Genomic DNA, 13,243 nt, shown 5'->3' on the forward strand with positions numbered 1-13,243 from the left:
AACATTAGAACTTTACACATACAGGATTGCATGGGTTTTAGATTGGCTCTAATTACTCAAATAAAAATAAAATCACCTATTGAGGCTATGTGTGTGTGTGTGTGTGTGTGTGCTTTTAACCAAAGATACACTGAGAAGTTCAGCTGTGTGTGGAGTGTTGTTAGCTTGGCTCTGTTTTTTTCCTGTTTCTTACTGTATGACATTCAACAGAACAAATGTACTCATTCATTCAACTCTGCCTGTTGGATAGCACACAAAACACACACATGCTTCGCATCTGACTTTTTTAAGAAACAGTCACAGTATCTATCAAGTAAGGATTTAGGCAACGGTTTATTCATCAAACTGTTTTAAATCAGTGACTCACAAGAAGTAAAATATGAAATATTTGGTAATATATACCATCACCGCGTAACTCTCCCATCTGTTAGCTTCAAAGTCCGTTCAGTTACTATCACTATTACAGATTTTGTTGTTACTCACAGACTCGGTTTCATTGTCAGTTTTATGCAGTTCTTTGAAAAGTTCACTTTGCCACACAAATATTTAACAAGGTTACATTGCACATTAGGGTTACACTGCAATTAACTTAACTTTATAAAAATAAAAATAAAACTTGTGCTTTATATGCTTTTTATATGCTTCTTATCTTGTAGTTTTTTGTTCTTAGCATTGCACTAGTAACTTTTGGTCAGCTTTCACATTACCCTGTGTGTACTGAATGTAAGATATACAGTGTATACAGTGTGCAATCATATCTATACCTTGTCTTTGTGCTACTTTTTCTATTGCTTATGGATATCTGAAATTTTCTTTCAGGATCAATAAAGTATCTATCTATCTAGATACTTTATTGATCCTGATAATCTTATTTTATTCAGGTGGTCAGTCGACTAGATTTACAAATACAGGTTAATAACATTTACAGCAGCAATAGTTGCCAGCTTTTATAGTGATGCGATAATCACTGTAACATAATTTTCACTTTTTACCAAATACAAAAAGGAATTTCACGTTTTTTTGATGTTCAGCATTGAATATATTTGAGTGTCATACACTACAGTAGTGGTTAATATGAAATTACACGTGGTAAGAATTTTTTTTTTTCACCTAGCCTACTAGGTTTCCCCATAGGGAGCACACACCTTTAACAGTTCTCATTGCTCTGCTGAACACAGTCACAAAACATCCACACAGAAACTTAAAAGCTTCCAGATTAATTTTATAACAGAAAATTATGTATTTGTATCTGTATACTGTATATGCTTTAAGATATATCCATATCACTCTCTCTCTCTCTCATATATTCATATATATATATATATATATATATATATATATATATATATATATATATATATATATTCTCTATTTTATAATAGTGAGGGGATTTAGCTTTGTCAGTATACAATAACAAGCCCATCTGTTTGAACCAGCACTGACCAGATATTAATCATGTGCCAAATGTGGACCTGAAATTCCATTAATTCTTTAGCTTATTATACAGCTTCCATGTATTCTTCAAGTGACATCTAGAGGTAGAAGAAGCACTGGACATGTATGTGACATGCACTCACTGGCCATTTCATTAGGTGCTCAATTGCTCTTTAATGAAAATATCTGATTAGCTAATCAGACAGCAGCAACTTAATGCATTTAGGCATGTAGACATTGTCAAGGCAATCTGCTGAAGTTCAGACTAAGCATAAACGAAGACTAAACTTTGAACGTAGGATGGTTGGTGGTACAAGATGAGCTGGTCTGAGTATTTATGAAAACTTATGTGACCTTGAGCATACATTTATACTAATCTGTTCAATCATGTTTTAAATAACAAGCTGATTATTAGACTTTAAACAAATAAATGTACATATAATATTATGCAACCTGCTGATTACATTTAAAAAAAAAAACATTGTGGTCCAGCACACAGGAGGTAGACTATACTTACACTGTATGCTGGACACAGTTTTGGCAGGAAAGTGGGGCATGACTGGGCCTGTAGGTGGCACCATGGACTGCTCACAAACTGCTTTTACCAGAATTAAAAGGCTAATAAACCTGCTATGAACAGCTATGAATGAGAAAGTAATAACAGAAAAATGTCCTACAATTGATTAAATGGGAATTTTTTTACTGCATCTTTTTAAAGGCACAGTAGATACTATACTTATCAGTCAGTAAGTACTATGTCACTTTACTTTCACTAAACCCATGGTATCAGGTAATATATGTAAGATGATGGCCACTATTATACTTTCACACGTCTTTTCACACATGATTTAAGATAACTACAGTATCAACAGTTACTACACTAATCCAAAATAAGAAATCTCTTATTTAGAGCAAGGCATTTGTATTTATTTGATGCATACACTACAGTAAAGTAGTGTATTTATTCATTTATATTACAGAACAGCAGTGACAATTACAAATGTCAAAAAAAAAATAATAATAATGCACATCTTTTGCAGGCAAAACAAAAAACCTTTGGTTCTTTTTTATTTTAAAAGGTTGTCGTGTAATGCCCTAACATTTAAAGTCTTTGAATGTATCTTTGTTCTCAGCTATTGGCTCTTCTGTTACACTAATTGACACATAAATATATATAACTACTTTCTAACTCCATGATCATTTCTGATTTTTATTTCTTTTTACATTGTAAATGAATGCTGAAGGCATCCAAAGAAAATGCATTAATCTCCTTTGAACAGTTGATATTGAGATGTGTCTGCTACTTATGCTCTGTAAAGACTTCATAACGCCTTTAATCTGAGGTGCTGTTAATTGGACATTTTTCAGGCTGATAACTCTAAATGTCTGCGGCAGAGGTAGGTTTTGGTTTCGCCCTCCTGGGATGACCTTCATGAGACAGTTTCATTATGGTGCTTGACCTAATTTTGAAAATGCACTTGACAATACTATTCTTGCAAGAACTATTACAGAAAGGCTGACCTCTGTGTCTTAAAATAACAACTGTTGTTTTTGTTGTTGTTAAGTGATTACCTAATTCCATATGTGTTATTTTATAGTTTTGAAACCCCTAGTATTGTTGTAGAATGTAAAATAAATCACTAAACAAAAACAAAGAAATTTGCAAGTGACCCCAAACTTTTGAACGGTAGTGTATATATATATTGTCTATTTAAATTGCTTGACTTGGATGGAAAAACTGTTATTTGGGTATTAAATCTAATTTTTAAAAAGTCAAACAGTACACAATTGATGTTTTTTACTTTATTGATAGACATGTTTACAGCACGTTCTGATACCCTCCACACAGAGTGGGCATCTATAACATAGGTTCTCCTCCTGAACTTGACTGTGGGACAAGTCTAAATATCATGTGTTTGCAAGAAAAGTCTCAGAAGTCATGGCATCTTAGGCCCATATTTACATACTTAGTGTACATTAGCACATTTCAACACTGGTCCATTATTTCATAGCAGAAATCAGACGTAAGACTTTAAATGCATCAGGCCACACTAAACTTTAGCGAAAAGGCCACACTAAAAGTAGCGAAAAGGATAATCATAAGAATCAAAGATCTATTTAAAAACATTTTCAAAATGAAATACAATTAAGCAAATTACATTGCTTCCTGTTTTACCAAAATAACAGTACCATCAAGTATTGAAGCAGCAACTCTTTTTTCATGCGCTCAGTTCTAAGTGAGCATCCTTGGTGGTGGTTCCCTTTTGTTTTTCAAATTTCCAAACAAGCCTACACCATAGTAAATCAACCATAAAGAATAGTGCTTCAAACGATGCCACAAAACCCCCAGGGGCTGAGAGACCTACTATTATTCCGTGACCTCTCAGCTCTCAGAGTGAAAAGGCCCAGCACTCAAACATCCCAGGAGATGAGGATGTAATGGACACTATTAGGGAAGAGTAGAAGAAGGGGGGACAGGGCAAGTAAAAAGTGGTAAATGGTTTCACGTCTTCACCATGGCCTCCACATAGAAGGGTCACCCCCTGGGAAGGCAGGGGGAAGGGCAGAAGGGGCTAAAGGTTGGGGGGAGGGTGATCGGGGTGAAGAGGACCTAATGCCAGCCCCCTCACGCTGCAAGAGGATTCCAGGAGATCCATGGGGGCTGCTGGGTGAAGGGGGGCTTGCAGGAGAGGGAGGGGTGTGTAGGTTGTGAGGACGGGGCTGAAAGGAGGGAAGAGCCAGCGAAGATTGTGTAGGAGATGTGGGAAGAGGAAGAGGGCTGGTGGTGGCAGCACTACTCGTGGCACTGCACTCTCCACTAATTTGTGGCAGAGCCTTCAGCAGGTGGTTCAGAAGACGAGCACCCAGTGATTTGTCCATGCCTGGGCAGTTGAGGAGCAAGTTATGTACCTCATGCATACACTGGATATAACCGCTACTGTATCGTTGGCGGGATTCAAAAGTCACACTAGGCCCCTGACTGGATGCTGTAAAAAAAATAATAAAAAAAAATTAAAAAAACAGAAAAATTATTAAATCATGCACTTTAAATTGTGGACAACTTTATACGCAGAAAGCAAAAGAGAGATACTCTTACCTGGTCCAATGCCTCTTTGGAGGCCTTCCATGTGTTGCACAGTTATCTCCAGAACATCTGCCTTCTCCAACTTTGATTGCTTATAAAACAATAATTGACAGCACAGTCATAAAAAATGTAAAACGTTTTAAATAAAAATAGCTGGAAATCATTTTTATTTCAAGTAATAGCGGAACAGGTTTTTAATGGTTTTAATATTATGCATGTGCATGCTTGTTTGTTTGAAGTACACTTACATCCAAATTGTAGGCATCCACCATAATACCCTTAAGCTGCTCCAGGCTTGAATTGATTCGTTCTCTGCGTCTCTTCTCTATCAGAGGCTTTCGTAGCTAAAACATGAGTGCATTTAGATTGTTGATTACTGTAAAGCAAAATGTGTTATGAATGTGAACAGATGAGAGCTGCGGTATCATGCGTGTTCTAACACACCACAGCTGTCTGTCTAGCTATCTCGAGTTCAATTCATCAGCACGTGGGGTCAGAATATTAAACTACAACAACTTTTTTTTTTCTTTTTTTTACCCGTCAACTCCAAGTCATGCTACTGTACGAGTCAAGATATATTTACCTTACGCTCCTCTTTGGCGCTGAAGCTCTTTTCCGGTCCATTGCCGAGATTTGAAGCGGTCATAGCTCTCTCTTTCTCTTTCTCTCTCTCTCTGACAGAAAGTAAAATGAGTTCTGTGACTCGCGGTGATGAGTTTCTCGTGTCGATGTTTTTCTCACAGGGTTAGACTAATGGTGCCTGCTAGGCTGGGAAAATGATGCTGCCACCTCGCTTTAAACGTGTGTAGCTGACGAAACCTCCCCTCCAAAAAAAAACCCACCACCCTGAAGCATTAGCATGACAATGCATGGGTGCTTTTAGCAGCACACTTTCCCACAGTCTCAGGGGAAGGCCGTGAAGAGCCTGATGTCGCCGCAAAGAGATAATAATGGAACGGTTAAGAGTAACGAAACTTGTTGCACAGAAAAAGTAGAAAAAAGTTCACATACGGGTCAGTAAAACAGATTTTATTGGGTGAGAAAGTGAAACAGTACAGTTGGCGGCGCAGTCATGTTAGCCTGTAGAGGTGCTGTATTTACCACTCTGGGTGTGAGATAACGCACTGCACCGAATAACTGGATCTTTAGTAGTAGTAACAGGAGTGTTGGCTTATCGATAGTTTGGCCAGTGACTTGACGTATGTTACCTGAGGAATTTTATCTGAAGCAGGATTAAACCAACACTAGACCTCAGGGGGAGAAGGTGGGAACCGCTAGGAGGAGCATAATCAATAGAAAAGAAAGCTGATTTTCCCAAGGGATAAAAAAAAAAGAGGGAAATTCTTGATGATTATCTCCACGTTTAGCCAACCCCATCCATTCCCTGCTATTGTTCCGCCTTTATCTGTGGGACGAGCTAAAGTCTCTCTCTCTGTCTCTCTCTCTCTCTGCTGTTGTTTGGCTGTAATGAACCAGTGCAGGAGAATAGGCAAGGTGCCAAAGGTATAACTGCATTTAAACTCGACTTAGTTCTCGCTTTCTCAGCTGGTTTTAAAATCTTGCCCTTCTAAAACTTACTTACCCAGTACACGAGTTAACCAAACAAACATACAATACAAACTGGCAATAACGAAATGCAAACTAACAAAAATCAAGAATTGACAAGGAAAGTATGTTCAACTAATAAAATAAGATAAGCACCTAACAAATTAAACCAAAGCAGAGTAAATAAGTAAACTTAACAAGTATACATAAAAAAGTGTACAGAGAGGCCCACAAAAAAGAATGCACATTTCAAGTTATCTATTCCCATTTTTAAAAAATGAATTGAATTATAGCAAAAATGTGTAGTATATATATATATATATATATATATATATATATATGAAATGTCATTACCTTCCTGATATGTTGCTTAAAATTGTTATTGATGTTTTAGTTCCATTGGTAATCTTTGTTACAACATAATTTTGTAACAGCTTTCTAAAGAGGGCTTAGGAAACTCTTTTTGAAGGTAAACACATTATTGCTGTGTTCTAGTATTGTGCAAAAGGCACATGCAAATAACTGCCGTAGAATAAAGGATGTCTTTTTACATTTAAAGAAATACTATAAAAAGCAATGAACAGCGGAGAACATGTAAGCTTCATGCTCACACACACATAATATATATATATATATATATATATATATATATATACACACACACATTATATATATATATATATATATATATATATATACACACACACATTATATATATATATATATATATATATATATATATTATGTGTGTGTGAGCATGAAGCTTACATTATATATATATATATATATATATATGTGTGTGTGTGTGTGTGTGTGTGTGTGTGTGTGTGTGTGTGTGTGTATGGAGTTTACATGTTCTCCACGTGCTTGGTAGATTTCCTCCAGGTTCTCCGGTTTCCTCCCACAGTTCAAAAACATGCAGATTAGCTAAATAAGTCCCTATTGGCCTCTATGGTCCCCAGTTGGAGTACAGAGGTTATACTATATATATAAAATACCTTTCTGGTTGTTTGTTATTGCTAAATAAAAAAGCCTTACATTGTAATCTAGTCATTTTGCAGTTTTTGGTACAAAATTATGTTTTTAGTGCAGTTTATTTCAGATGCAAGCAAATACCCATTTTTTACACACTAGATTACATATTAGCAAAATATTATGTAACTATATACTGTATATAGTTTTTATCACTTTAATACACTCTTAGTTTAAAGGATAAGTCTAGTCTAAAGTCACACATGCATGTATGTATGCATAGTACTGTGCAAAAGTCTTTAGCATCCTGTTTTCTTTGTAAAAACTTTGTTGTACATGACAACGTTTGTTGTATTTATGACTTCATTATTAAGTCAGTACAAATAAATAAATAAATACATAAATACATTCTGATTTCCAAACATTAGAACTTCCACATGCAAAAACAAAAAACATTGTAGATATCTGATCTACAAGATCTCTGTCCAGAGCTGCATATTGTGTAAAAGACAACTTTTCGGACAAACAAAAAGTATGAAAAGAAAGTTTCTGGGTTTTGCATGTGTGAAAAAAAGAAGGAGGTGCAACAAAGTCCTCCGAGGGACTGTAGTTGGTTCTGCAGAATGTTCAGTAAAATTAAGCAGCCAATTTCCTTATAAAACTGCACAAACTGTACCTAGAACTATATTTTAAGCAAAGGTCCATCACACAAAATTATTGACTTAGTTTTTATTAATTACTGTTCATTGCTTTTTATAGTATTTTTTTTAAATGTAGAAACTTTTAAAGACATCCTTTGTTCTACAGCAGTTATTTGCATGTGCCTTTTGCACAGTACTGTAGAACACAGCAATAATGTGTTTTCCTTCAAGTTTCCTAAACCCCCTTCAGAAAGCTGTTACAAAATTATGTTTTAACAAAGATTACCATGCTAATAGAACTAAAATATCAATAAAATTTTTAAGCAACATATTAGGAACGTAATGACATTTTACACACAGTCTTGCATGCAGGACAGTAAGGAAGTGCTTTGCAGACTATGTTCAATAGATAAACCCTTCACACCTTTTTTTTTGCTGAGTTAACCTTTTAAAGACCATACTCCCTCTAAGACGTTAATGTTAAGTATTCTAGAGAGATGCAATCTCACATGAACAAAACTGTTGTAAAGCAATCACACCCTTTTGTCCACAAGTCTCTTAGTACTATAAACCAGTGTTGTCAAATCTTCTTTAGAAAGGGCCAGTGTGTGCGCAGATTTTCATTTCAAACAAGTGAAAGCCAAGAACAACTAATTGAAAAGGTGGAATCAGGTGCAGCTTCTGCGTGGTTGAAAATAAAACCTGCACAGAAACACTGAGCTATAAACATATATTTTAGCATTACCATAGTATAAACAACATTATGCAAAATGCAAGGTCACCATAAGTCATAGAAAGAACACATTTACATTTGCTAATAACACATTCCAAGTAGTCAAGTGTATGTTTGTCTGATGAGATATTGTTTTTACAATAAGAATACATTTCTCTAGACTTTAAATAAAAATAAAAATATAACAAGTCTTTCCTTAAGCGAACGCAAATCACCCTTTAATCTCATAACGTAGGACTCAGTTTCATATCTTATACCACAGTGTTATCTTATTTCCAGACTTTCGTCCTGTGGGTGATAATAAACACATTTGAGCAATTAGACAACTCAACTGCTACTTAAAATGTTGAATATTTGTCTTGCAGAACAATGTCATGCATTTTTCCCCACATTACTGGCTCTTTGAATGATTCAGTAATTTATTTCCCATTTTAAGAATTGTAGAATTGTTGCACACAGGTGTTTACTAGCACAAACTTACAGGACAAGTAGAAATGAGTGGCTTGAAGTTAACAGAAATGTTTTTTTTTCGTACTCATTTATTACAGTATGCTACTGTATGTGTAGCATACTGTGGAGATTTTTTTCATTTCCACAAAGCTACGTAACACTATACTATGCTATAATCATATAGTATGGTGTTACATAGCTTTGTAAAGATGAAAAAAATAATGTGTAAGTAATAGTGCTTGGCAGTTCTTACAGTAGGGTGTGTGAAAGTAGCATTTTACATGATTAGATCTACATTTTGGCAACTCTGACACCTAGCTGAGGAGATCAAGGATAAGAGTCCCTACGTAGGGGCCCAATAATGTCTGTTTAGCAGTTCCAGGAACGCACAATTGTTCCAATGCAGAGCCTTAACCAATGAGCCTTTTTTACACTATTTAACAGGCATTTTTCTAATGTAGAATTTTGCAAAATATTTGTAGCACAGATCACCTTTCCTGAAACCCCACATATATCAGGAATTATATAATAAACAAAGACTTGTACCCTAAAGCAGGGATCTGGACAGCCTGCTAAAACTGGTTATGGACCACTATTAAATGTTGATAACAAGCCCCTGGCACTTCTCTAAGCCAGTTTCAGAGGTGCTATTGTCATGCAATTAAGTCATGATTTTTTTTTTTTTTACCTTTCCGGCCTCTCCGTTACCAAGCTCTGATCTGTTGTCGATACATGCTAGACCACAGAGGCCGGTTTTGTCAAGGTCTTAAGATAACCGTATGAAATAAATAGGCTGCATTTTTTTTCAATAATTTTCTCGTTTGAAAGTTTAAATTCAGTGGCTTTTGCAAAAATGTTTTGGAAACTGTTCCATTTTATTTCTTAAAAATAAAATATTAAATTTAATCAAATTTATTTTTTTACAAATACATGCATTTTGTTTATAACCTAAAAAAAACATTATATAGTAACAAATATCAAGCAAATCAGCATAATCTTTTGTTTTCTCTTCTCTAGTTATTCCTTTAAAATAAAAACAGCAATAAAAAATTGAGGTATATATAAATATTACATATGTGGTAATGCTACAGTTCCTATTGTTTGTCCTTCATTCCATACTGTGTATTACGCTGTGTATTTAATCCATACTGTGTATTATACTGTGCATCCATTTTCAGTAGAAATTATTATAATACTTGTTTTTTTTAGCTTTAGCAAAAAAATAAAAAAGACCACAAAAATATTACATGCATGTTCTATACAATTTAGTTACATGCTAAGTTTTTTAAAATGAACATTATAATATTTTTGCTTTTAATTGAGTCATTTTTCAGATTTGTATATGATTCATTTCATCTCCATATGATATTCTCAGGTCTGTTTTGTTGTTCTAGCATTTAAGATGACTTTCTCATCTCCCATGGGGTGCAGTTAGTAAGGTCCTGTTGAGAAGACAATGTGTTTCCATAATGATTGTTTTTATGATACAGATGTCTGTCTATGATTATTTCCAGTACTTACAAGTTTTGGCCTTTAAGTACTGACAAGCGGCTTTGAGCGTGTGTTTCCATCGGAGCTCAAATTGTTCATAGGTAACATTTTCCGAACTGTATCGATTTCAATATTTTTGCGGAAAGTCTCCGCGGTCAAATAGTAAGCCAGTGGGTCCAGAATGGTATTCAGACAAGTTACCATCAAAGCATTGTAGTAGGCAGACATCACAGAACATGTCATTTGATCATTGTTGATGTAAATCACCACCAACATGACATGGTAGGGCAGAAAACAGCAGAGAAATATGGCCAGGTTAACGATTACCATCCTCTGGATCTTGCAGCTGTCAACAATACCAGACATCTTGGCTGCAGTGCTTTTGCTGACAGCATGTACTAATCCCCATGAACACAAAAGCAGGATGATCAGTGGTATCCCAAATCCTATCGTCAGTGTGGAGGCAAGTGTAACTGGCTTAACGGCATATGTTGGGATTTTTCTGAAACAGGTTTTAGAGGTGTCATTTTTATTAGAATTTATTATGTAAGGCGGCAGGCTGGCTCCTATTGTTAGAAGCCAAATCCCCAGACATATTAGTGGTGCTTTTTTGCGGCCTTCACGCACTCGGGATGACATCGGAAAGCAGACAGCCAGGCAACGGTCAATGCTTATACATGTAAGCAGCAAGATGCTTCCGTACATGTTGGCTAAAAGTAATAGACCAGCAACTTCACAGGTCTTTTGTGATAATTCTCCAATTCCCAAGTGATAATAGATCCGTATTGGTAGAGTACAAACCAGAAGGAGATCTGCTAATGCGAGGTTGGTCATGTATACAATGGTGTGTGAGCGTGATTTAATGCAACAAAAAAAAACTACAAGGGCCATTAAGTTAAGAGGAATCCCAATTATACAGACCACACTATACATGGCAACAAAAGCAGGGTTTGTCTGATTCTGGCACCGGTAAACTGCCTCATCCTGACATGTCGAGTTGCATGACATAGTTCCTCTTTTTGATGGGACTTAGAATACTTTATAGTAGGCTGCACTGAAAAACAGGTACATGAACGTTAACAAAGGATGTTAGCAACTTCAAGTCATTTTGCAATATCCGTAGTCACAAAGCAGAAAAGCACTTATCTATCTTGTAGAAAGATAAAGCGTCTGAACTGAAAACCTCAAATATTACACAGCTGTCTGTGTACTTGCATGCGAATAAACAAAAGGTGGTAATGTAATGGTCGATTCCGCTAAGAGCTTACGCAGCCTTTCTCATTGCTACATATGTTTAAGACAGTATTACATTACATAAAAGTTGCATATTGGTAAATTTGCACAGTAATCTCAGGGTTTTGATTAGGGTCATCCAGTATTTTCAGGGACCTTGCATTATTTACAACTATAAACAAAATCAAATATCATGATGATCACTTGATGAAAAGTGATTTTTTTTTTTTTGCTGTTGTGATTTTTATTTATTTACCCCTTTGATGTTAAGTAACATTACACATAATTGCAGTTTGAAACAGCATGAATTATCCTAATTATTGCAAGTATGAAACCATATTTTTAATATTTAAAAATAATTTTTTAAAAATCACAAATACTTAAAATGACATATATAGGTACATCCAACAGTTACATCCAATTATGTAGCTAAAATATTACTGTTTGAAAGCATATTATCATTATGTCCTGAATATTTATTTATTTATTTTATATATATAAAATATTTCACAACCTGTTTTTCTCATTTTTTTAAAAACCTAAAATGAATTTTGGATTTTGTTACTCAGAAACCGCAATATGTATTGTTATGCTGTTGACTGAAAGTCGTTATTACAGTAACTAGGTTAGTAATACAGTTAAAAAGGTGATGAAAGTGTCGACCCCCACTCCCAAGTCTGTGGTTTCTATATAGGACATTTGTGTTTTTCTGGTGACATTAAATGTTAATTTTTTTAGAAGAATAGAAATTAAGTTTAATCATTTAAAATATTATGAAAATATTTATATTATTGTTAGCTCATTTTACTTGTATTTCCCGATGAACACTCTTTCATACAATTGAAACAGTAAACTAGCAACATTTTTCATTAAACTTAGATATTGAACTGTAACAAAAATAAATATTTCAAATCAGTTGAAATTAATCATGAACTTGAACCATGAGGTTCCTTACACTTACCTGTGAAAGGATTGAATGGAACAGTATATATCTTGCAGTAGATCTGCACTGTTGAGATGTTGCTTAACTATTTTATGTTAAGAGTAACTTCTCAGGAAGTAACATTGAAGTAGTGCAAAGTCTCTCTCTCTCTCTCGCTCACTTTTTCCCCAGAGACTATATAGAAAGCTTCCGTTTTGTGTGAAAAGTGGCCTGATAACCTTAAGAGCCAGATGTACGAGCCTCAATAACAACTCCAAAATTCTCAGTCAAAGAAACAAGCAGCAATCTGCGTGACTTGAAACAGAAATAATGTATTACAATTCAAATCAGTCTAAATGCGCCTACGTAAACCCATAGGAGTTGCAAGATAAGGAAATGTGAAAGTGTAGTGGGCGTGATACTTGCACAGCATTAGACAGGCTGAAAAAACTTGAGTGGACAACATTCATTTATAGAAAACCACATCCACACTCATGAGCTTAAATGTCAAATTTCCTTTTGCAAAGTTTTTATGTGCGTCACATACTAAACAAATAAAGAGCAAGACCAAAACATGACAAATCAAAATGATAAAAATCAGGCAACAAATTTATGGTAAAATATATAAGTGTAAAACTTTAATCATTTAAAAAGTACAAATTGTGATACGAAACTCACACTACTGTGTTAGCACAACAGCCATGTGCCTAGTCAGCACTTCTTAAAATAGATTTTAC

The 13,243-nt window shown here is 35.0% G+C and overlaps 2 protein-coding genes across 4 annotated transcripts; both read right to left on the minus strand.

Annotated features, from left to right (window-relative positions):
• Positions 1-3,222: 3,222 nt before the first annotated feature.
• Positions 3,223-6,350, minus strand: her8a (hairy-related 8a). 2 transcript variants are annotated; one of them, XM_053505421.1, is made up of 4 exons: positions 5,103-6,350; positions 4,768-4,863; positions 4,532-4,610; positions 3,223-4,421 (listed from the first exon to the last, which is right to left on the minus strand). In XM_053505421.1, the coding sequence occupies exons 1-4, from the start codon at positions 5,163-5,165 to the stop codon at positions 3,946-3,948; spliced, it is 714 nt and encodes a 237-aa protein (XP_053361396.1). In that variant the 5' UTR covers positions 5,166-6,350; the 3' UTR covers positions 3,223-3,945. The 2 variants fall into 2 exon arrangements, with proteins under 2 accessions (XP_053361396.1, XP_053361479.1); XM_053505504.1 differs by having other exon boundaries at positions 4,768-4,895.
• Positions 6,351-10,130: 3,780 nt separating this feature from the next.
• Positions 10,131-12,620, minus strand: LOC128505378 (lysophosphatidic acid receptor 6). 2 transcript variants are annotated; one of them, XM_053493157.1, is made up of 2 exons: positions 12,546-12,620; positions 10,131-11,405 (listed from the first exon to the last, which is right to left on the minus strand). In XM_053493157.1, exon 2 carries the CDS (start codon positions 11,357-11,359, stop codon positions 10,394-10,396), a length of 966 nt encoding a protein of 321 aa, XP_053349132.1. In that variant the 5' UTR covers positions 11,360-11,405; positions 12,546-12,620; the 3' UTR covers positions 10,131-10,393. The 2 variants fall into 2 exon arrangements, with proteins under 2 accessions (XP_053349132.1, XP_053354307.1); XM_053498332.1 differs by having other exon boundaries at positions 10,131-11,400; positions 12,546-12,616.
• Between the last annotated feature and the right edge of the window lie 623 nt (positions 12,621-13,243).

The sequence above is a fragment of the Clarias gariepinus genome, chromosome 1 (assembly GCF_024256425.1).
Source record: "Clarias gariepinus isolate MV-2021 ecotype Netherlands chromosome 1, CGAR_prim_01v2, whole genome shotgun sequence".
In the NCBI taxonomy this organism is placed as follows: Eukaryota; Metazoa; Chordata; class Actinopteri; order Siluriformes; family Clariidae; genus Clarias; species Clarias gariepinus.